The sequence below is a fragment of the Lithobates pipiens genome, unplaced genomic scaffold (assembly GCF_037356315.1).
Source record: "Lithobates pipiens isolate NorthernLeopardFrog02 unplaced genomic scaffold, aLitPip1_a1.2 Scaffold_8, whole genome shotgun sequence".
Lineage (NCBI taxonomy): Eukaryota > Metazoa > Chordata > Amphibia > Anura > Ranidae > Lithobates > Lithobates pipiens.
In genome coordinates this window covers 281,009,737-281,035,526 of record NW_027507903.1, presented here as the reverse complement: position 1 = coordinate 281,035,526, position 25,790 = coordinate 281,009,737, and the positions used below count along the sequence as shown (strand labels likewise).

At 40.9% G+C, this 25,790-nt stretch overlaps 1 protein-coding gene across 1 annotated transcript in view; it reads left to right on the top strand.

Moving 5' to 3' along the window:
- Window positions 1-25,790, top strand: part of STAB2 (stabilin 2) — a 234,665-nt gene that overhangs the window by 83,455 nt on the left and 125,420 nt on the right. The window contains exons 9-21 of the mRNA XM_077472148.1: window positions 3,299-3,432; window positions 3,531-3,661; window positions 6,197-6,276; window positions 9,213-9,362; window positions 10,791-10,934; window positions 13,279-13,341; window positions 13,431-13,547; window positions 15,593-15,646; window positions 16,543-16,623; window positions 20,695-20,847; window positions 21,952-22,014; window positions 22,108-22,203; window positions 22,682-22,768. Coding sequence (XP_077328274.1) covers window positions 3,299-3,432; window positions 3,531-3,661; window positions 6,197-6,276; window positions 9,213-9,362; window positions 10,791-10,934; window positions 13,279-13,341; window positions 13,431-13,547; window positions 15,593-15,646; window positions 16,543-16,623; window positions 20,695-20,847; window positions 21,952-22,014; window positions 22,108-22,203; window positions 22,682-22,768 — 1,353 coding nt within the window. The remainder of the gene's footprint in view (window positions 1-3,298; window positions 3,433-3,530; window positions 3,662-6,196; window positions 6,277-9,212; window positions 9,363-10,790; window positions 10,935-13,278; window positions 13,342-13,430; window positions 13,548-15,592; window positions 15,647-16,542; window positions 16,624-20,694; window positions 20,848-21,951; window positions 22,015-22,107; window positions 22,204-22,681; window positions 22,769-25,790) is intronic.

The following is a 25,790-nucleotide window of genomic DNA, read 5'->3' as shown; positions in this document are numbered from 1 at the left end:
TCCCAGTTAGGTTGTTTGGTAAATTTAGATTTTAGTTCCTGCTGTAATCAGGTAAGCAGTAGTTGTTTGGTCTGGTCTGTTCAGGGCTTCACAGGCTGGGAGTTTGATTTATTCTCCCATCCAGAAAGAAGTTTCTGGAACTTAGGGAGGGATAATTCAAATAGCGACGTAAATATTGATCAGGACCTAGCTTACACCTGGGGTTTGCACAGTTGGTGGCTCAGATGCTGTTAAAAAGTCTGGATCCCTAAGGAGATTGTCTTTTTCCCTCCTGAGGAAATGGGTCTGTGAGCTGAGAGGAGGGGGCTGCTTGCTCCTGGCACCCTTTGGATTCGATGCTGGGTTACTACCATTTCAGCCCCGAAAGATTTGGCTGCTCAATGACCAAGACATTTTTTGCGACACAGCACTTTGTCGCTTTAACTGACAATTGAGCGGTCAAGTGATGCTGTACCCCAACAAAATTGATGTCCTTTTTTTCCCCACAAATAGAGCTTTCTTTTGGTGGTATTTGATCATCTCTGCAGTTTTTACTTTTCTTGCTATAAACAAAAGAAGGCCAACAATTTTGAAAAAAACACAATGGGGATTATTTACGAAAGGCAAATCCACTTTGCACTGAAAGTGCACTTGGGAGTGCAGTCGCTCTAAATCTAAGGGGTAGATCTGAAATGAGTGGAAGCTCTGCTGATTTTATCATCTGATCATGTGCAAGCTAAAATGCTGGGGGTTTTTTTCCTTGCATGTCCCCCTCGGATCTACAGCGACTTTACTTCCAAGTGCACTTGCAGTGCAAAGTGGGTTTTCCTTCAGTAAATAACCCCCAATATATTTTACTTTTTTCCTCAGTTTCCTCAGTTTAGGCTGATACGTATTCTTCTACATATTTTTGGTAAAAAAAATTGCAATAAGTGTATATTGATTGGTTTTTGCAAAAGTTATAGCGTCTACAAAATAGGGGATAGATTTATGGCATTTTTATTATTATTTTTTTTTTACTAGTAATGGCAGAGCTCAGCGATTTTTATTGGGACTGCGATATTGCGGCAGACATATCAGACACTTTTGGCACATCTTTGGGACCAGTGAGAATTATACAGCGATCATTGCTATAAAAATGCACTGATTACTGTATAAATGTCACTGGCAGGGAAGGGGTTAACCGGGGGGCAATCAAGGGGTTAAATGTGTTCCCTAGTGTGTGTTCTAACTGTGGGAGGAGTGGAACTGACTAGGAGGAGACAGAGATGGGTGTTCATACATACTTCATGGTTTCCAGGCATGAACCGATAGATCAGTGATGGCGAACCTTGGCACCCCAGATGTTTTGGAACTACATTTCCCTTGATGCTCAACTACACTGCAGAGTGCATGAGTGCATCTGGGCTTCCAAGGTTCGCCATCACTGCAATAGACTGTTCCAGTCTAGCTATACCCATCCTGCAAGTTATCTCATGGTCCCCAGCTGTGAGATGTTAACTATTCTGCCAAATACCACGTGGTCACCTGTTATGAGCCAATAGACTGTTCTGAAAACATGGTCCCTAGTTGTGAAGGAAAAACCATGTTATTGCTTCTTTGAGAGAGAAGTGTCATGTGCAGAATTGTGCTCAAGTGTTTTGAAGTATCCCATTCCCGGCCCCCCACCCTATGTGAATGAGTATGGGGAACATCATACCCCTACCCATTCACCTGGGGGAAAAAGTGTCAATAAAAAAAAACACACAACACAGGTTTCTAAAGTAGTTTATTAGGCAGCTCTGGGGTCTTCTCGCTGGGCTCCTCCGCTATCTTCTGTTCTTTTACCGCTCTTTTGCTAGCGGAGGAGCCTAGCTTTCTCCCTCGTCGTCGTCGCTATCCGGGGGTCTTCTTCTGACTTCGGGGGTCTTCTTCAGACTTCTCTGCACTTTTCGGCCTCTTCTCCCACTCTCCGGTTCTTCTACTGGGCTCCTCCACTATCTTCTTCCAGCTTTTTTACTAGCAGAAACCATGAAACCATGAAACCATGAATCCGACCGAAACAGAAGTACAATTAAATCTCACTTATTTATTAAATAAAAATAAAAAGGTAAATAGAAAAACCATAGTCAAAGCATAGCCAGAGTCCAGTAACTGGATAGAGTAGTCAGCCAGGCCAGAGTTCAATAACCAGATCGGGTAATCAGCCATTCCAGAAGTCAGGGATCCAAGTAGAGCAACAGCAAGCAGGATAAGGAGCCAGAAGGGATGTCAGCAAGCCAGTCTTTAACAGAACCGCAGGAGATGGTTTCTTGTGATGTGACCAAGGCAAAGGCAGAGATGAAGTGAGCTGGACAGCTTTAAGTAAGCAGGGCAGACGAGCAGGATCAGGAACAGCTGGTAACTGTGCAGAGAGATGAGAGCTGGCAATTAGCCGACAGCTGAGCAGGCAGCCCAGAGAAGGAATGGCTAAGCCAGACCTGACACTAGCGTTGGCCCGGTCTTCTCGTTCATCGTCGCCGCTTCCGTCTTCTTCTTCCTTCTTCTCTTCTTCCGATGTTGACACAACGCTCTCTCACGCTGTAATGCCGGGAGATGCGTTGCGCAGCGACTTATATAGGCATAAGGGGCGGGGTCACTGGGTGATGTCACATGGTAACCCTGCCCCTTATGATGTCACAGTCCCGGATAAGGGTCTGGTATGGACTTTGGGGGGCCCCCATGCCGTTTTTTGGCATATGGGTTACCCTTAAAACCTGGGGACGGGGCTTGCAAGGTGCCAATCTCACCGATGAAAGCCACAACATTGACTTCCTTCTCTAGTCCCGTTGTACCTGCAGTCATGTTCAAAATGAACGGACTATATTTCATGTGTGGGCAAGTCCGTTCATTTGGAAAGTCCGGCGGACCTCCGCCAAAAGTCTGACCTAGTCCGCCGGAAAAGTCAGTTCGTGTGTGGTCATGTATGGGCAAGTCCGCTCGTTTGGAAAGTCCGGCGGACCTCCTCTGGAAAGTCTGGCGGATTGTCCGCCGGATTAAGTCCGCCGGATAGTCCGATTGTGTGTATGGGGCAATACAGTTTGACAGAAGACTTAAAGTGCTTTTAAAGCCAAACCTTTGTTTCTCATTAAGCTAACTAGCTAGCTTACAGAGGGGAGCCTATCATGTAACCAGACCAGAGTGACCTGAGAATAGGTAAGCATAGAAATGTTTCTTCTACAGGGTAATTAGTATAGGTGTTAGAAGGGGGGGGGTCTAAAATTGGGTAGATATATCCTAGAATTTTACTTTAATAATCATTATTGTTTATCGATTCTGAGTAATCATATTTGTTTTTCAGTCTCACTGTGAATGTAAAGAAGGCTACAGTAACTTTCAGCTTGGAATTGGATGTCAGTTGACCGATGTATGTGCCACTAAAAACACATGCAGTAAAAATGCCAACTGCACTACCAGCTCTCCTGGGCAGATTGAGTAAGTAACAATGACTAATAATAATCTAAACCCATATGGTTTTATCAACTATAAGACTGTACAGTGTAATATAAATGTTCATTATCTCATTTTTGCAGATGCACATGCAAGAAAGGTTATGTTGGTGATGGATTTGTTTGCTATGGAAACATTTTAGAGCGTATGAAAGAAATTAATAAAGAACCAGGACAGTGGCAAGGAAAGCTATCCGATGCCATCAGATTGTTTGGTAAATTTTTACTTCTGTTTTATTTCTCAAGCACTGATGTACAACATTTTCATTTGAAGGGAGAACATTCCATTAATGCATGTTGGAAAATATTCTAATGCCCGTACACAGGATCGGATTTTCCAACAACAAATGTTGGATCCAACATTTGTTGTCGGACTTCACGCCAATAAATGTTGGCTAGCAGGTTCTCAAATTTTCCACCAACAAATTTTTGTTGTCGGACTTTCCGATCATGTGTACATAAGTCCGTGCATGCTTAGACTCAAGTATGAGCTGGAAGTGCTCGGTCTTGTAAAACTAGTGTTCGTAATGAAGATATCACGTAGGTCTTGTACATCACTACATTCGTAATTGTTGGCCAAAATTTGTGTGACCGTGTGTATGCAAGACAAGTTGGAGCCAACATCCTTCAAACAAAAATCTATGGTTTTGTTGTCAGAAAGTCTGATCCTGCATAAGACACCAGATGTAGTCCAGTGCATTTTTCATCTGGCTCAAAAACGCGTACATGCAGCATTTTTTTGTATAGGACTGCAGCAAAGTGCATCAGAGCCCATGTAAATGCACCTGAATGCATATTGTCTTAGGATTTTTCCCAAGTGTGTCAAAATAAAAAAAACAGGGAAAAAAATGCGCTGAAATGCATTGAAATTGCATCAAAAATGCACGTAAACATATACAAAAAAAGCACTCAGATTGCAGAAATTGTGCTGTGAACCAGCTCTTACTGCAAAATTAAAAGTCAGCAGCTACAAATACTGCAGCTGTTGACTTCTAATAATCGGACACTTACCTGTCCCAGGGTCCAGCGATGCGGGGGATTGAAGCCCCGCTCATCTCCCCCTCCGCTCGGTGGCGCCGGCATTTTAACGGTGGCACCCGGCTGTGGCTTCACAGCCAGGCACCAACTGCGCATGCGCGAGCCACGCCGTGACTGGCCGCGCAATCATCTGGGACCTGTCACGTGTCTCAGATGATTGCCTAGAGGGAGGGGGGAGAGGCGATCCTCCTTCCTGTGCTGAGGGAAGTGACGTCAGGAGCCTAGGCGCTGAAGGAGGCATTTTTCAAGGGACCACATAGCAAAAGGCATAAAAAGGTGCACATTTTATAATTTTTTTTTGTTTTGGGGTGGAACTCCACTTTAAACAGAATTCTAATTGCTCAAACCAGAGTTTAGCGTCACTATAATACAATGACTTTGATCTACTAAAAGTATTAAGTAAGTACTAAAAGTATGTTCCCTTTCAAGGAGATGAAATTTACATTTCAAAGAATATCTAACCACATGCAGGGAACAATACAATATTTGTGCCCACAAATGATTGGATAAATTAAATCAGCACAACTTCACCTGAATTCACCTGAAAGTAAGAGAAAACTTAACTTAGCTAAGTGAATGAGCTCAAATTGAGCTTACTTCAATTGTTCATTCATGTGAAAGCAAAAATCTTGTTTTTTTTCAATTTCCCCTGTATATTTTTTGGTATTTTTTGCGAAGTGAATTTTCGCTTCGGTTTAACTCATTCATAGTGAACATGTTCTACTGCTTTCAAAAGAAGGAACTGTGAAAGTGTTTGCTTATTCAAGTCCTTAGATGAAATACTGTAACTGAGTAACTGATATTTAGTTGTAGTCAGATAAGTATGAAATGTGATATGTCAGTATTTTTATTTTACCATCAAAAGGAGCTCAGACAATTGTTTTATGATCTATGCAAAAAAAAAAAAAAAACTGTATAGCAGCCCACACACACACACAAGCATACATTCAATGCTGGGCTTTCATATTAAAAAGCCCAGCATGAATTCAAACTAAGTATGATAAGAGCACCCTTTAAAATAAAGATATATATATATATATATATATATATCATCAGTTTGTAAAACTGGAAAAAATGACCAAAAGGGAACCAAATAAACTTGCTTCTGCAGAGTCCTAAATGTGTCTTTCTTCTGGGGATTCATGAAGATGACCAATGGCCCTACCATACCAAACTTTTAATCTCACACCTCCTATATTATGCAAAAAAAGAAATCCTCCTTAAATGGACCTCTTCCTCTCCCCCTGTGGTGTCCTTCTGTGAAGTTATTTTGAGATGCTGCTTTACCTATGTATAGACTTATATTAATCGGGGTTGTTCCAGGAAGTATCAGAATGTTTGGTCTTCTTGGACCAGCTATTATTTTGAATCTCATGTACATGTGTCGGTTTTCATATCTTATTGTAACATTTTTACCTCTGTTCAAATAAGGGGTACATGCATCATGGCCATGTATGGTTGGGTCTTGTTACCTTGTATTCAACTGTCACTCGGATATGGCATTGTACCCTGTTTATGGGCAGAATTGTGCTGTATTGATTTATTTGTTCAATAAAGCACTCCTGATTTTAAAAAAAATGGGTCTGTCTTCTAGGCAGGCATTAAATTGACTACTATGTATCATGCATTAGATACCATGGTAGAGATGACATAACGTTTGTTCTAATAATAAAAGTCATATATGTATTTGACCTGTGGCTGTTTACCTATAGATGCTTATTCTTGGCAATTATCTTCACTGGGGCCATTCACTGTCTTGGTACCTATAAACAAAGGGATCAAAGCAAGAGATGTGAGTATTTTTTTTTTTTTTTATCCTATTACCTTATTTAAAAAACCTTATATAGCAATAACTTTTATTTAGCAAAGTGATTTTTTTATACACCTGTATATATGCATAAATATTTGGCGGTCACTATTGACCGGATTCTCTATTGACTGGATTCTCCTGATTCAGCAATTGCTAATCACAATACATAACATATGACACACTGGGGTTGATTGACTAAAACTGAAGAGTGCAAAAATGTGGTACAGCTCTGCATAGAAACCAATCAGCTTCCAGCTTTTATTGTCAAAGCTTAATTGAACATTCTGACGTTAGAAGCTGATTGGCTACCATGCACAACTGTACCAGATTCTGCACTCTCCAGTTTTAGTAACTCAAGCCACTGTGATAGTTTTTTATAATATTAAGGTTATAGTAATCATAGCAGGTAATGCAGTCGCTACAGCGCAGAAGCAAACAATTTAATATACTGTACATCTGATATTTTGCGGGTTGAATACAATTTAACAGGAATATTTGATAATTAAATAAAGGAGACCTTCAGGCAGAAATGGGAAACACTGATTAACACCTTAATATTGGTATCTGTAATCCCCTACACATCATACCGGGAGATGCTGCGCCAGCACTAAGAGTCTATCGAGCTGTGCTATGTACATGGGGTCATAGGAGAGGAAAGCAGAATGAGCAGAGTGTTGACCTTATCTGTGTACTGCTTCTCCTTTACAACAGTCTGGGAGTTTGTTGTTCACTTTTCTGCCACTGCAGTGGAAGTCAAGGATCTGACTATGCTGACTGGCAGAACTGCCTAGATCACAGGAATCAGAGGTAGCAGTAGAGGGCACTGGACACGGATTTTCATAGGTTATCCAAATGTGGACAAAGTCACTGCTTGAACCCAATTGGATTGTATTTGGCAGCTCACCACATAGACATGAACTTCCCCCAGAAGAAGACATTCATCTGAGCTGAGAAATCCATGTGATATAGGTCAAAGAGGGAGTTCAAAGTCTCTATTGTTCTACTGATTACAAAAAGCAGAGCAAAACGCTGCCAACACATTTCAGGGGCCACACAATCCCCATCCATCAGGGCTGGAGAAAAAGTTTAAAATAACAAACATAAAATTGAGATGGCGATAAAGCACAGTTGCTACTAAAAATACACATGTATAAAAGAAAAATAAACAAATTTTAACAAGATGTCTAGTATGCATACAAAACATATCTTTAGAATCCGACTACCATACAGCTTGACTATATAAAAATAAGAATATAAGTGTAGCGGTACCCCCATGGGGGCTGCTGAGTGTTGTGGTCCGTCTCTTAACCTGCACATAGAGGCACACAATTCTCATACACCCTCAGGCAGAAAACCAGTCCTCAAACTTTATTTTTATTGAGGGAAATAAACTTTGATTGGGTTTGGGAAGATATGGGATGCCCACTTGATTGAAGAAATAAAGAATTGGGATTTCAAACTATATACAGTCTCTGTACAGGCATACCCCACTTTTAAGTACACAATGGGCTTTATTTACTAAAGCTGGAAAATGCAAAATCAGGCTCACTTCTGCATAGAAACCAATGAGCTTCCAGGTTGTATTACCAAAGCTTAATTGACTAAGCTGGGGTTAGAAGCTCATTGGTTTCTATGCAGAAGGGAGCCCGATTTTGCACTTTCCAGCTTTAGTAAATAAACCCCATTGTGTATTTAAAAGTGGGGTATGCCTGTATATACACATCTTCACTTCCAGATCCAGCACATCACTCGGTTACACTTCCTCACTTCCAGCACAGGCTAGCACTGAAATGCAGGCCTGACACTGGCTCACCCAGGCCCTAGCAAATGGCCTTTGCAGGCAGGGACCACGCATCCCTTTGGTGTAGAAAAAATCTTGGTAGTCCTAGTGCTAGGTATCCCTGTGGCTACTGATCCCAATTCCACATGTTCAGGCCCTGCCAGCCCACCTGGCAGCAGCTGCCTCTCTCCACTGCCCATGATACCACAGTTCACTCCACTGGCTCTGCACCCATCCCAGACTGGACTTTTCCAGTCCTCTCAGGCGTGCCTCCCCAGTCCTTCTGACTGTGTGTCACTCACCAGCCCTCCTGGCTGTGACCTGTTGTTCCTCCCTGGAGACTTGCCAGGCAGTGCTCTTCTGCTGTCCTCTCCTTGCTCCCATGCCTCCTGTCCAGGACACTTCCTTGGATTGTGAGTAGGTCCTGTCCACACCCGAGCCCAGGCCCAAGGTTACATCCCCCCCCCCCAAACTGGAGAACTTCCTCCTGGCCTCGACAGCTAAGCACTCCATCTCCAGCTTCCACCCGAACAACTCCTCCGCCGCTGGGCTGACCCTGAGTATTTAAGGAAGCCTGCCCCCTGCCCATCCAGGTTGGGGATTGGTCAGGGCTCCTCAGAATACTCCACCTCTCCTCCTTGTTCTGGAAAGAAGTGGGAGGTCTCAGCGATGCTGCCTGTGAGTCATCCACTTCTGCCTGAGTCACTCCCAACCTAGATCAAATCACACACAGGAGTGGCTGCCTGCAAGGGTGCTACATAAGGAAGCCCCATTTCACATTAAAAAACTGATTAAATCGGATGATCATTCAAAGATGAATGAAGACTTCCAAGAATGTCTGAACAGAATTTCGATTTAGCAGATAAATCAGCTCCCATATTTATTTCTGCAGCCTCTCTGGAGTTCAGCTTTAAGATAAATTCATTTATTATCCATGTTGGGTTGTAATGATAACACTATGATACAGTTATATGGATTTTGAATAAATGGGTTTTCAGGATGACTTGTGAAAGGTTTTGTAAACTTACTAGTCATTTTGCTTTTTTTCCCGAAAATAATATTATTAGATCTACATGTTGTTCAGTTACAGAACATAGTTTCATGAAGCTATAAAACCATTTTTTCTTTTCTATTTCAGATAAAAAACCTTATTGCGAACAAAGAGAATATGCTGTACTTTATCAAACTGCACATGATTGCTGGCCAGCTGAATGCTGAAGATTTTAACAGCACAGATTTAATTTATACACTGACTGGAAAATCAGGGGAAGTGTCTGCTGGAGAGAGGGTAAGATTTTGTTAGAATGGCCATAGACCGCCAAATAATTGCTTAGGAACAGATGATCAGGGTCATGATTAGGAGCAAAAGATCAAAGAACCTTTGCTTTTTGTTTTTTTCTCCAGGCAGACACTTGAATACTTAACCTAAAGTGGTTCTATACCTGAGACATGGAATATGAACATAGTATATCCCTCTATAGTGTGTACTTGACTAAATTAAGAGCACTAAGTGTCATTTCTGTCTACTGCTTCATTCTTCTGCAATCAGCATAAATAACTTCTGACAAGTTTTCCTGACACCAAGAGAAAGATGGTGACAGGGGAGGGAGCTCCAGTGCATTGACAGCTTCACTTATTTAGGAGGATTTTTTTAATCTCTGTGTATCACCTGAGGCCAATCACTTCACGGGTATATGGAGAGTTTACAATCACTTTAAATTAAACTTGTACTGAGGAAATATACCACATTTATCAGCGTATAGCACGCACTTTTTCATGGGTGCGTGTTATACACGATCCCTGCTGTCTCTGGGGGAAGAGGAGCGAGTGCCGCTGAATTACATAGAGCCACAATCTCCTGTGTACCCTGTGCTCCGTCACTCACAGCCACGCCTCCTGTCCCCACAAAAGGCCACTGTTCTGTCTATCATATGAGCAGGGCCAGGAGGCGTGGCAGTGAGTGACAGAGCTCTGGGTACACAGGAGATCGTGGCTCTGTGTAATTCAGCGGCACTCGCTCCTCCTCTTCCCTCGGAGACAGCAGGGATAATCCAACACTGGCGACCCTGCAATGATGGGAAAGGTGAGGCTGCAGATGGGCACTGAACAGGCTAAATTGTTGGTAAATTTATAGGCTGCAGATGGGCATTGAGCAGGGTGCATTGTTGGTCAATTTATAGGCTGCAGATGGGCACTGAACAGGCTGCATTGTTGGTCAATTTATAGGCTACAGATGGGTACTGAACAGGCTGCATTGTTAGTCAATTTCTAGGCTGCAGATGGGCACTGAACAGGCTGCATTGTTGGGAAATTTAATGGCTGCAGATGGGCACTGAGCAGGGTGGATTTTTGGGCAATTTAATGGCTGCAGATGGGCACTGAACAGGGTGCATTGAGGGGCAATTTAGATGTTGCAGATGGGCACTGAGCAGGGTGCATTGATCAGCTGTGACCCTAATTTTGCTTCAAAGTTCTTTATTTAAAAAATGTTTCCTTAATATTGGGGTGCGTGTACGCCTATAAATACAGTATATACTGTCCATGCTGAGCTCTCCTTCTGAAGTTACCTAGGTGTTACGCTAATCCAATGACTTCAATATTTGGTGATCCACTGACCTGAAACAAGTATGCATATGTGACTGCACTCTGCACCCCTACTTCAAGCTTTTTACTTCCCATTAGCAAAATTACTTTTTATGATTTTTGTAAATTCTAGGAGAATGAGCTTAAAATAAGGATTCGTGGAAGCAAAAAAAGAGGCACATTTCTAGCAAAAAATTTAATAGCGTCCAATGGAATCATACACATTATTGACAAAGCCATGGATTTTGTGGAGCCAACTCTGGAAAGCAACACAAAAGTAAGTTAAAAGTTATTTGTTTGAGTTTGTGGTCACAGCTTCATTGTTACCAAACCCTATAATTTCATGTAGTAATATACCTCATGATGATAGAAGAGAAAAAGGCCTGATGAGCCAATTTACGTTTATCTTATTCATCTCTCCAGGGCCGTCTTTAATATTGGTTGGACCCTGGGCAAAAATCTTCTTGCCCCCCCCCCCCCATGCAATTTTGCTCTCCACCTGCTCTGAAACATACAATAAATAGAAGATAGACTTAAAATCAGTTTACTGTATCAGATCAGGCAGCAATTGCGATTGGTTGCCAGTGGTTACAGCATATCATTACTGCTTAATGACTGGTTGCTAGAGGTTGCATCACACATTACGGCTCACTGATTAGTTGCTAGAGGTTACAGCAAATGATTACTGCTTATTAGTTGGTTGCTAGAGATTACTGCAAAGTAATACTGCTCACTGATTGGTTGCTAGAGGTTACAGCACATCATCTCCTCACTGCAGGGGAGCATGATACACATATGAATGCCACTTTTATTTACATATCAATGCTGCCGGCCGCATCTATTTACTTAGTAATGCCACCACTATTTACACATCAATGCCGGTTATTTACATGTAAACACAGGATCTGCTGGTGAGTCATCTGTACACAACAATAGGGCAGAGGTGGGCAGCATTAGTACCATCATTTCACACTGAGATATCAGGACACACCACAGGACTAAAACTTCAAGGGACAAGGGAATTTACACTGGGATAGTTGGCAAGTATGAGGCAGCTGCTTTGGGCCCCACAACAAAAACGGCCCTGCATCTCTCGTATTTACAACATGAACATTTTCTGACATTTGTAAAATTAACAGACTGCTTTCCATAAAAATAAAAAAAGTTTGTTTCATTTTGTAAATGCTTCTTTTTTTACATGCTTTGTGTATTTAAAAAGAATATAATATTTTAAAAATATTTCAGCCAAACATGTTAATCAGTTTGAATTAATTTGAATAATTTTAGTATGTGTGCTTTAAAGTGGACCGGAAGGCAAAAAATGAAGATTTGCTAGGTTATAGGGAACATCAAGAAATTAGGCCATACTAAGCGGTACACTGAAAATGTACCCTTTGTCTTGAATACCACATAAAAGATGCAAGTGTGATGCCTGGTCTGTGAGGGCACCTAGGGCACTGTTGCCTCACCAGATTTGGGGTAATATTTGGTGCTGCCACTACTGTGCCGCTTGCTGGAGAGAAATCTATACTGCATATATATAATTTCTACTGGTTCATTCCTTCATTCATGTTGGGGGTCTATTCTTCTTCTGTGCGTCTCCTTGAATTTTTCCAGTCTGCGGTTCAGCAACCTTCTTCCACCTCTGTATTTTATAGCATTTTATATAATATTTTAAGAGAAAACAAATTAACTGCTGCAATTTTTGAGAAAGATCACTGTTGTTAATTGAAAACAGTGGGGCTCATTTACTAAAATTGAAGTGTGGATAATCTGGTGCAGTTCTGCATAGAAACCAATCAACTTCTGGGTTTTATTGCCAAAGCTTAATTGAACAAGCTGATGTTAGAAGCTGATTGGCTACCTTGCACAGCTGCACCAGATTAAGTGACATGTTGAGGTTGATTTACTAAAGTCAAATAGACTGTGCACTTTGTGAAGTGTAGTTGTACTCTGCAAGAGCAGTTGCTCCACAGCTGAGTAAATAAGCTCTGCTGACTTTTATCATCCAATCATATAAAAGCAAAAAGGCTGTTTTTTTTGTTTTTTTTCTTTGCAAAGTGAAACGTTACCTCATTTACTAAGCTCTGGAGCAACTGCACTTTGCAACTGGCACAGTCTATTTGCTTTAGTAAATCAACCCTGTTATGTCAGATAACCCTCATGTTGGACTTCACCTGCAGGTTAGCAATACATAAGTAGATCTCTCACTGAGCCTAGGTTCACACTGAATGTGGGTATGTCAGTCCGACTTCGGGTGCGATTTCTGAGACATCTGTGCGGGTTCATGCACAGATGTCTATTGAAATCACCCCCGAAGTCGCCAAAAGTAGTGCAGGAACTACTTTTGGGAATCGTTGTGGCGCCGCAAAGTAGGTGTCGGACCGATTCGGACGGTGCCGTCGCCGGCAATAGGCACAGATTTGCCATGCCATTTGACATGCCAAATTGGCATGATGTGAACGGGGGGCTCAATTAAATTTAAAATCCACTTTGATTGCCACCTAACTGAATCAATAACAGTCAGCATCCTTTTTGCCCACAACTGCTCACCAACAGCAAAAGTAGAAAATATATGTTCCTACCTTTAATTCTACTATGGTACCTATTTTTTTTTTCAGGAGACAATCATGGAAATCCTGCTAGAAAATGGTAGATACAATCGTTTCAGGTCTCTGTTGGAGGTGAGTTTTTTTCCCTCTCTACTTTCTCCTTCAGTCATATATTACAATACTGTCTGCTACATTGCCTGTCATATGAATTTTCTCCATAGAAATCTAACCTGGGACCTGACTTAGAGAAGGATGGGCCTTATACTGTGTTTGTTCCCAACAATGATGCGCTTTCTGGAATGGAGAATGGTACTCTGGAATACCTGCTGTCGAAAGAGGTATAATCATTTCACAAAACCATCCTATCTGGATATTACTGTCTATAGCTAATCTGGCCATAAAAACTGTAATAGAGATGATTCATTCATTGCAAACCAGCTCTGATACTGATTGGGGGAGAGGACTCCAATATCCACTCTACCAGACTAGTAACATTTTTAGCTATGAATTCCCTACTGATTCTGTTAAGCAGCGACATGCCCCCCCAAATAGAAGACCACCCTTCAGGAGAGCATATGATCTCTGCCCACCAATGGATGACCTTTAGTCACTGGTCCAGCGGAGATCCAATTTTTAACAGAAACTTACAAAGATTAAAAAAAAAAAAAAAAAAAAGAGGCCAGTCATTGTGGACCTCCTACCAATAATACTAGCCTGGTTGTCTCTGCCTTCACTGACCAGGAATAGGCATTGAACAACCAAAGTCAAGACTCAAGATCTGCATACTTGTTGCGGGTCAGTAACACAGACAGTACTACCCTACGTTCATACCTATACATTTTTTTGTGCATTTTGTAGTATGCAGAAATGCACTACAGTCCATTTAACATGGTTTCCTATAGTACTAGTTCACATCTATGCATTTTGTGGCCGGTGCATTTTTGGAAAGGGTCAGGGACTTTTTCCCCGTGATTTGCGGCAAAAAGATTTCAATGGAGCTGCACCAGAAATGCAAGTGGTGCATATGTGATGTGACTTTTGATGTGTTTTGTGGTTCTTTTTTTACCAATGCATATAGCTGGCTGCCAAGCAGGGGGCTGGTCGCTGCGTCCTTAGCAACCGATGAGTCATCAGCTGTCAGCGGGGTTCCCGCTAAATGCTGAATTAAAAAAAAAATTCTGGCAAAAAAATTTGCAAAAAAACGGTGTAGGGTTCCCCCCAGCTTCATGCCAGGCCCTTCGGGACCTCCCCCCCCCCCCCCCGTGCGCGACAAAATAAAAAAAAAGGTGTAGGGCCCCCCCAAAATCCATACCAGATGCTTATCTGAGCTTGCCGCCCAGGAGGTCAGGAAAGGGAGGGGATGAGCGACCGCCCCCCCCCCCCGAACCATACCAGGCCACATACCCACAATATGGGGGGTCGTGTGCTTTTGGGGGGTTTGGTATGGATTTTGGGGGGCTACATAGTTTTTTTTATTTTGACGTGGGGGTCCCCTCTGAATCCATACTAGACCCAAAGGGCCTGGTATGGGTCTGAGGGATGAGCCCTACGCTGGTTTTGTTTTTGGCAATTTTTTCGCCAGCAAATTTTTTTTTTGACATTCAGCTTTCAGCGGGGAAACCCGCTGACAGCTGATGACTCATCGGTTGCTAAAGATGCGGCAGCCGGCTTCCCGTCCCCTCCTTAGCAACCAGCTTTAAGCAGTGTGTTTTACAGTGCATTTAAAGAGAAGATTTAAAAAAACGTAAAACGCAAAAAGGAAAAAACTGCATGCAAAATCGTATAAAAAACACTGGTTTAAAAAAAAAATACACAGAAAAACGTGCCTGAAAAACGCATCAAACGCAGCTGCATTGGTTGAACCTAGACTTAAGGATACTTAATTTGAATTAGTAGCAGCCAGGCAATTTCATAATGAGAAGTTAGTGATTATAACCTGTACAACTGTGTTCTTCCCTTGTACTCAGTTGCTTAAGAAATGGGTATAATCATTGATTATAGGGAGAGAATCCCGGCTCCCTGAGATGGAACAGGCCTTCAGTGGCATCCCCCGGGCCAGTCGGTCAGACAGTCAGTCAGGTCATCAAGAGCATTGTCACAAAACTGTGTGGGATCAGGGCGCAGTGCTATACGCCCGGAGCCCACCCTTTTTTGAAGCCACAAAATTAAAGGTGTACATAAAAATCAGATGATGGTGCAGGAAATATGAACTTCAGAGGACTTTTTTTTATAAATGTGTATGCTCAGAACCACACAATCATTCCATAATACGGTTATAATGCAGACAACATATGTAATAGTTCACAAGTTCAACCTTTAGCACTCTTCAGTCCATTCAGTACTTTGACATACATGTTTTTTTTCTTCTTTTCTTTGTAAACAGGGGTCCTGGAAACTTTTAGAATTTATGAGATACCACATTGTCTCATCCGCTGAGGTAAGTTTAATTGCTGGTTAATTAGTAGCAAATTTGTGAAATGTACAGCTCAGCATCCTTGTCAGTTGCCAGGCATAGATGGTAAATATCAATGGGATAGTTGAAGCCTATGGAGATCTTAACACATAACTAACCCCTCTTCTCCTTACAGCCAAGGAAGCTGCCATCTTAGACTCTGTTTGATCCGCAGTTGCCATGATGCTGCACAAATGACCAGCTATGACACCAGCCATTTGATGGCATGACAGTTTGGTTGAAAGCATAAGCAACTGTGACAGTTATCATTCATGTCATGCCTGGAATGTAACTGTTTTAGGAAACTATTAGATCAAATTTAGTTCCACTTTAACAATAGAAAAGTTATCTGCTTGTCTTGAAGAACTTCTGCCATCTGTGCTTTAAAAATGGGATGACAAGTGACATGCAAATATTATTTCTTCAAAATATTTTGGGTGGCTGTATTTTTTTATTCCTTTTTGCTTACCCTCTCCTAAATGTATTGGTGGTTCTGTGTAAATTGAAAGTGATATAAAAAGGCCAGTTCTAATAGAAGTGTGTTACACAGGCTACAATTCAACTGAGTGTGTAAATCATTTTTTACTTAACTTAAAGCTGAATCCCAAGTATGGTTTGTATTTGCTTAGTTACATTGGTCCAGCTTGAACCCATGTAAATAAATATATATATATATATATACATATATATATATATATATATATATATATATATATATATATATATATATATATATTCCATACCTGTGGGACTGCTGTGGAAGCAGAGAATAACTGTAGTATTAACGGTTACTACAGTGATGGCTGTGGTCTTCCAGGTCCCATGCTGGCCACAGAGAACACCTTGTATTTTTTTCAAATAATCATCTTGTCTCTTTACAGCTGGATGTTGCGAATATCATATCATCCAATCAGATTATGAGTATGGCAAACCAAATGATCCAGTTTAACACAACCAGTAATGTAAGTAGTAGAGCATTTCTGTTCATGTGTAGCCCACTAGGATGTAATCAATGGTCATTACCTTTTTGTTGTCTCTTAAAAGCCTATTAATAAAATATATTTTGTATAAAGGGTGGATCACATTAATTTGGTCTCCTAAAAGCATATGAATAAATTATATTTCATTCATATTTCCACAATAAAAATGCTAGTGAGCACCAGAAGGCCTCATTATGAGACTTTTTCCCTTATTGGAAAGTCGCTCATTATCCTCTTTTGGAAAAGGGATGAATGAACCCTTTGCCACTCATACAAGATAATACAAGAAAGATAAAACCATGGTAAACAATGGGGTTGATTTATTAAAGGCAAATCCACTGTGCACTACAAGTGCACTTGGAAGTGCAATCGCTGTAGATCTGAGGGGGACATGCAACGAAAAATAAAAAACAGCATTATTGCTTGCACATGATTGGATGCAGCAGAGCTTTCCCTCGTTTCAGATCTTCCCCTCAGATCTAAAGCGACTGCACTTCCAATTGCACTTTTAGTGCCCAGTGGATTTGACTTTAGGAAATAACCCCCCCCCCCAGTCATACCGTTGTATCACAGTACAAAAAAAGCCTGGGACCAACCATGAAAATATCCACTGTTAGCATACTATATGTACCTTAACTTTTTAGAGAGCTCTCGACTAGGCCTAAAAGATAGGTTTATGTAGCAGGTTGAAGATGTATATCCATGAGATATGAAATAAAGTTCATGATGGCTCTCCAATGTGCCACATTCTTAGGAAAAGTGCATACAATCTGTATAAAATTACCTTGGCCCCCTGAGCAGTGCAAATAAGTTGAGGAGTTATCGAAAGAGACTCTAGCAGTTCTAGCTGTAATAAGGTATGCCCTATGGACAAATCTGAAGTGAATCAAGCAATATTAGGACAATAAAAAGGCTGTAAAACACAAACATACTGTCTGACAGTCATCCTGGTCCAACATTGAAGCATTCATCAACCATGTATTTCTTCACTAAGAACAACTGGTCTGTATCAGGAAATAACAACTAATTGGACATTGGATAGATGTCTGGAAAGGCTTTCACTTCCAAGGATCCAAATTGTGCAAGAAACAGATGCTGGAGTTGAAGATATCTAATGACATTGTTGTTTGGGAGCTGAAATTTTCTTTTTATGAAGTCAGAAGGCCAAAATCGTTATCATGAAGTATATCCCAATAGTTTAAATCCTCCATGATGCCTACACTGCTAGATCAGGGTCAATTTGCATAGTTTTAGTAACCCATGATGTTCATACTACTGGATGAGGGACAGTTTGGAAGATTTCTTCATTGGAAGAGTAGGGGAAATGTCTCTAGTATCAGAAGGGTAAAGTGGTGGCTTTTATATACATTGTGAGATCACAAAGAGCTAGAAACCGCTTCTATAACATTTTCTGTAATGCTTCAAAGGAACGCAGCTGTCCTGCCTCCAAAATTACAGCATTATTATTGGCCTCCTTAACGAACCATCAGTAAGCAAACATAATTTGGCCCGTTAGGTAGTATTACCTGAAATCCAGCAAGGCCAGGCCCTCTGCAGCCAAGGTAGCTGTAGGATTATTTTGTATACCCTTTTAGTGGAGTAACACCATAAAGTGATAAAACCAATTGGTCAATTCATTAAAAAAATCTTTTTGGAATTGCATTGCCAAGCAAATAAACAAATACAGATAGGATCTTCATTATAGGGCTAATCATCCTCACAAGGGAAAGTTCTTCTACCCCTTTCAATTTGTTTTTAATGAATACTATGAAGTGGTTGATATATAGGGACTGATTAGGGGTTGAGATTTAGGGATTAGACCCAAGTAAATTGTGAAGGTTTACATTATCTTTTCTGTTTCACTATGGGATGGACCTAGGTCTTCTAGAATGAGTATAAGATCACCAGCATACAGTGCTATTCTGTCCTCTAGGCTTCCCGCTCTCAAACTAAAAAAATGTTTGATGAGGTGGAGTTAGTCACCACAATCAGACTTCTAATCTTTCATGTAAATCGAGAGCAGGTGCTCTGGGAAGGAAGAGCAGTGAAGCCTTACTGTCTTTGAGAATAACTTCTGCTGTAAAATTAGAGAATGAATTGCTCCACAGTGTCTGCAGCTAAAGGACAGCAAGGGTTTATTAACCTCCCTGGCGGTACCATTATTTCGGATTTTAGGTGCTAAAAGCGGTACCATTATTTTGCATGAAAATTTGGCGTTTTATATTGTAGTCCTGCAATTCTTAGGAATAACTCTCTTAAATCTGTCCAAACCAGAGTCTAGCAGACATCCCAGGTATGATAAAGTTTGAAAAATTAAATCATAAATTATAATATAATAAATAATTATAAATAATTGTACCAAATAATAATATAACAATAATAAAAATTATTCAATAATGTAATCTAATCAAAAACACTGAAATTTGCTGAGTTGCAGAATTGTCACTGTCATTACTTTTCAGTATTTGATGACGGATCTCCCCACAAATCGCTATCGCTCAATTCTGCGAGTGATTCTAATTTATTATCGCTGTTTTCTAGCTGGTCTAAAATCATTTTTGATGTACAGTGACAGTTTTGGTTGCTATGGACAATCTCCAGTTTCCAGGCATAAAGAACAGTTTTTACAATATAAAACTGCATGCAGGACACTGGGCAGACCACTAGGGACAAAGGGGATGTGAAATATTTACATACAGCAATGTAATCTGTAAGATTACATTATACTGTATGTATACTGTTTATTTCACTTTTTGAATTTGGCGCCGATCTCCGTGCCCGTGCGTCGCAACGCTCGCAGGGCACGGAGATCGCCGATGTGATAGATCGAGCGAGGCACGGCTCGCTCGTACAGCGGGGAGACATCGCTGGATTCGAAGGAGAAGGTAAGGAAACCTCCTCCTGGATCCAGCGACGCAGTCCCGAGTCTGACTCGGGGATACCGCTTTTGGTATAAAAAATCCACCCCGAGTCAGACTCGGGAATACCGTCAGGGGGGTTAAGAATATGTTAAGAGTATGTAACTATTAAAAATGTCCGTAGCCTGTCCACAGATTTACTGTAATTTCTTCATTTGACTTGAACTAAGGTCCAACACAACAATTAATTTTAGTTACTCTTCAAACAAGTAACATTTGTGGATCAACTGGAAAGGGTACTGTGTGTTCATAGGTGTGCACAGCCTTTTGTATTAGGGTGTGTACCCCAAAGCTCAAACACATGTGTGTGTGTGTGTGTGTGTGTGTGTATATGTATGTGTAATAAATAAATACAAATATATTTGTATGTGCATATACACTATTATAAAATAAATGCAAAAAAAATAGTAGGACAGTGGATGGTGTCAGTAGAGCAGTGGATGTGTCAGAAGAGCAAAGGTCGGTGTCAGTAGGTTTTTATTTTTTTTATTTTTTTTGTATTTTTTATTTTTTTACCAATTTATTTTTATATATTTTTTTTTTTTTTACAATTTTTTTAAGAGCCTGGGGAGCTTGGATGAAATATCAGCAGGGGGAATCTGCGGCACATGGGGTGATTAGGTTGTGCCTAGGCACACCCCCTATGTGGGTGTTACATAGTTGGTAAGGTTGAATAAAGACAACAGTCCATCCAGTTCACCTGTGTTGGGGGGGGGGGGGGGGTGTATAAAATAATTTCCCATATCCCTATATATTGTTTTCGTTATGATGCACATCCAAGAGTCTTTTAAAACTATCCATACTTCCTGCTGATGCCACCGATTGTGGAAGAGTGCCACATCCTTACTGCCCCGACAGTGAAAAACCCTCTATGCAGCTTAAGGTTAAACTGTTTCTCTTCCGGTCTCATCGTGTGGCCCCATGTCCACTCACACTCCCTGGGACTGAAAAGTTTCATTCTTTCGCTGGGATCAATGTTGAGATATTTGTATATTTCTATCATATCATATGTGTATATCTATATGCACATTTAAAAATGTAATATGTGTTTTCCATTAAATAATAAATGCCATATTTGCAGTTTATTCCATTTAATTTTCACTTGACCCAAGTGTTTCACCAATCTGTCTTAAAGGGACAAATCTTAGTGAATGGAGAAGAGGTTGAAGAAGCTGATGTTGCTGCAAAAAATGGCCGTATTTACACACTGGATGGTGTTCTCATTCCACCCTCTATATTGCCAATTCTGCCTCATAGATGTGATGAGACTACATATAAGATAATACTTGTAAGTACACTACTGGGATAATTAAACACTTATATTTATTTCAATAGTGTGCTTGACCACTCTACTACTTTTCTTGGCAAATAAATGCACTGATAGTGAACTCTGATTTATGTTTCTCAAATCCATACATAAAATAAATACTATAGGCGGAACACTTTGGTGGGGGTGGGGGTGGGTCAGCCCGACACTTGACATTTGACCTCTAGGGGACACGCCTGCTGACCTTTGGGGCAGGTCCCTATTCCAGTCCCTGAGTCCTAACCTTGTTCTTCTAGGGGAAACCCTAACCCTAAACCCCTAACCCTAACCCTAAACCCTAACCCCTAACCCTAACCCCCTAACCCTAACACCCAACCTTAACCCTAACTATGTATAACTAAAGCCAGCATTTTTTTATTTTGGATAGAGTAGGGAAGAGTGAAAACCCCTATCAATTTATTTTTATATCTATGTTTTATTGTGGAATTTCCCTTCACTTTCTGTCTTGTACACTCAATAGTAAGGGGAAATTTCTCCAAAGGGAAATCCCCCTCCTAGACAATGTTTTACTAGGGACAAGTGTCTCCTTTGGAAGGTTTCCCATCTATTCCTGTTCTGGTGCCAACTGAAAATGTTGGTTTCACTCCCACTTTCACCACTTGATGGTGGTGATCAGGGAAAATAGGAAGGGTGAAGCTCCATAACATAAAGACTGTAATAAAAACCTGGCAGGTTACTAACCACTAACTGCTCTATCCAAAACTAAAATAGATAAAGAGACAGCCCATATGTAGTTCATATGAAGGCTACCCAACCTGCACTTGGTAGCTAGCAGCTCATTCTTTAAAAGGTTTGGTTATATAGGTTTATGTATATTGCCCTTACCTCCACAAAAAACTGGGATATCTGAGCTTTGCCAGTATTGGCATACTTCAACTTGTGCAGCAGTGATTATATGAATATTTACACAATTGCCACATGCATATCTAACAATCACCCCCTTTTTAATTTCTGAATCGAAAAAAAAAATCATATGGGGAATTCATTTCTCACCATGGACAAGTAATACTTCATTTTGCACATTTTGCACTTTTGATTAAATGGCAATATGTTGTTTTCCACTAGGGATCATGTATCTCCTGTTCTATGGTCCTCTTCAGTAAATGCCCAGAGGGATCAACAAAGACAGTAAGAACCTTTTATTTTTACATCTTGATTGTTTTACATATCATACACTTGCAGAGCGTAAACTAATACAGTAAATGTAACCTTTCTTTGCAGTCACTTTTTACACACAAATGTTTCTACCAAAATTCTATTATGGGGAGTGACTTTCCCAGCATTGGTTGCTCTAGATACTGCAATGCCACTATTACAGTAAGTATGTGTTTAAAGAATAACAAAGAGAAATCCTGCTACAAAGGCACCCTGTCAGGATAGAAATGTAGGAACTGCCATTGCTAACTTGTTTTTTGAAGGTATAAGTATTCTGTCTGTCTTCTACATATTAGTGGGTCGATAGGCTCAATTCACAAAGTTTTAGCACAAGGGTGGGCCACCTTGGAGAGGTGGAGATTGACTTGAACCCCAGAGAAGAGATCAAAGATCATTAGGGTGCACCTGCACTCTTTATTTTTAAGGAGATAGGCCTAGCTGGCTGGGCTGCTTTCTGGTCTGGTTGGCTAGGCTGAAGCACCAGCAACATTTATGTTTGATCTTTTTAAGGGCTACCATTATTAGACTTTTATACAAAAAATTCTTTACAACGCATTTAAAGTTATATATAAATCACAAACAATTACATTGGCCACTGGCCTTTTTACGTTATGCTCACTATATTGTAACTTGATCACAGGTTCCTAAGTGTTGCAAAGGGTTCTTTGGCCCAGAATGCAAACCTTGCCCTGGTGGTTTCACCAACCCATGCTCTGGAAATGGAGAGGTAAATATATTATATAGTGCCTAAATATATATAAATGTATGTAAATATATTATATATAATGAAGAACACATTCACAGTCATAGATTAAAGTGGAACTGCAGTCTACTCACATAATTTGTAATAAAATCATTTATGCCAGTCTGAAGCTTCCCTGCAATCCCCTTTGCATTTTTTATATATACTGTGATTCTGTACTTGACAAACATGCTGCAGAAATCTCCCCTCACTAAGTCTGGCTGCATCCATTTTAACTGTGGGCAGCTGAAGCTGCTGCCTGTTCACTTCCTGGATTTACACAGACATACACGCTAGCTCTGCAGCTCTCATTGGCCCTTTTATGACTCACCCCCTCCCTTCCTGGTAAACTCTCGTGAGAGTGAGAGAGCTGTGCATGATGTCATAAGCCTAGGCTAATGACCAGACAAGAAACAGGAAGTGGGCTGTATAAGGTATTTACTGGCAGAAAAAAAAATGTTTTACTATTTAAAGTTAAAACAACAAGGGCAGAGGATTTAATAGATGGAAAGTTGAGAAAATTACTAAAGGTGAAACTTCAGAAACATTTCTGTATCGTACATCATGGGACAAAGAGCAACCATATTAATGACTATATGGGTTATATGCCACCTACTGGGTACATATTATACAAAAATAAACTTTATTAATAAACTTTATTAATAACAAAATTATAAACGTAAAAAAATCCTTGTTGCATTTCAAATTCATTTCATATACAAATACAAACACTACCACTTTACATGTACTAAAAACTAGTATGGGGCCAAGTGCAGTATACATGCTTGCAAACTTGTTGCCTAAAGGCATGTTTGAATAAACACATGTTTTGTTGCATACATACATTTGGCATAGCACATGTTTGGAAGAACATGGGCATTGGTGCGCTTGAAGGAGTTCTGTCTCCAGAATAACATGCATTGGGTCTGCAGGAGCTTAGTTTTGTGCTCCTTTTCACACTTGTGCGACTTGAAAGTCGTGCAATTTTGCAGTGATTTTTGCCACGACTCTGATGCGATTTTGCAGTGATGAGAAGCAGTGCCTGTGTAATCTTGAGGTCTATGGACCTCAAGTCGCATCAAGGTTGGACCAGGGTAATGCAGGGACTGCTTTTAAGTCACTGCGACTTGAAGATGCACAGATGTGGAGGGTACTCATTGGAAATCATGAGGTACGACTTGTCCAGCGACCTTGCGGTCTCGCAGGTGTGGAAGAGGCCTTAGGCTATTGAAGCAGTATAAAGGCTGCATTGTATGCCTATGTACTTGGCTAATCCTTACTATAACTAGTATGGGCCCAGGTGCAGTTGAGAAGGTGCAGCATAGTATACATAGTTTCATAATGCTTGCTTACTTGCAAAGGCACATGTTAGCATAAACACGTGCTTGCTTGCTTGAATAAACACAAGCTTGCATAGGCACATGTTTCGAGAGGGCCCCGGCCTGCCTGCCCCGTAACCCCGCGTTCGACAAGCCAGCGGCGCCCATCAGCCCCATCATGCAGCCCCCCAAGACTGGCTGCGACAGTGCGTTTGCGCTGGTTTTTTTTAAGCACGTGTTTGTATAGATGTGAGGGCATAAGTGTGTATGCATGTTGCATAGATATACTTGTTTGCGTGGATGCATGTTTGCATAAATAAATGGTGCATAAGACACGTTTGCATAGATATGAGTTACACAATATACCCTGTTTCCACGAAAATAAGACCTAGCGTGATTGTTGGTGATGGTTGCAATATAAACCCTACCCCCAAAATAATCCCTACCCTATTTCCCTGAAAATAAGCCCTACCCTGAAAATAAGACCTACAAGGACTTTAACTAGGGCTTATTTGGGGTGTAGGGCTTGTATTGCAGCCATCACCGACAATCCCGCTAGGTCTTATTTTTGGGAAAACAGGGTATGTTCCATAAACACGTTTCATAAACGCATGCTTGCTTATTTTGAAAATGCATGTCTCCATGGGCGTGTTTGCATGGACACGCGATTTTGTGTTTTGCCTAAACGCATATTTGCATAATTAAATTGCATATATAGGGGCTTATTTACAGTAAACTGTATACACATGTACTTATTTGCCTAGGACTACATACATATTTCTTTTTTTGCCTAGGACTATATACATATGAGCTTATTTGTCTTGGACTACATACATATGTGCTTAGTTGTCTAGGGATACATACATATGTGCTTATTGCCTTGAGCTGCATACATAGATGCATGAATGGCAAGAATACTTGTATACCTGTATGTTTGCATACCTGGGTACCTGCATACTTATTTACCTACTGGGTTGTATAGTGGTATATCAACATTGTCTAGGCCTGCATCATTGTGGAACTGCATATTCGTTTTGTCTAATACAGTCACTTTATTATGTGTCTGTTAGACTAGCTAAATTACTTAGAAGGGTGAGGCAGGTACACCGCCCTCAGGTTCAGTGGTCTGTCAATGTTCACGTCTCCTGTTGGACCAATGGCATCAGGGAGATGTGAGCCACTGTGGCGCCTGATTTCGAATCAAGCCTGGTTAGTACTTGGATGGGAGACTGCCCAGATTTCCCTCCTAAGTAAGAGAGACATCTGAGGTTTCTGTGTTTGAAAGTATCTTAAGACTTTAGAGCAGTCTCTGAGGTGGTACACTCCTTCCTTAGTCCGGTCAGTCTTTGCCTTGCATTAGGTCTTGGAGAAAAAGTTATGGGCTCATTAATGTAAAACAATTACATGGTAGCAGCTTCAAAACTGAATAGGGACATGAGGTCTATCTTAAGATCTCAATCCGCTGGGCATCCTTCTGTTTCAGATAGGCCCGGTCTGTACAGTGATGACCTCTCGACAAGAGGTAGATTGTGGCGCCCAAAATCATCAGGAAACACACAGCTTCATGTGTCGGGTTGTTTCCAGCCTCATCAAAGAGTTCTTGGAAATATTTTTTTGCACCCGCAGAAATATGTGAATGGGAGATTTTGTTTTTCTTTCCCCAATCGTTAGGGGAAAGGAGATTGGCC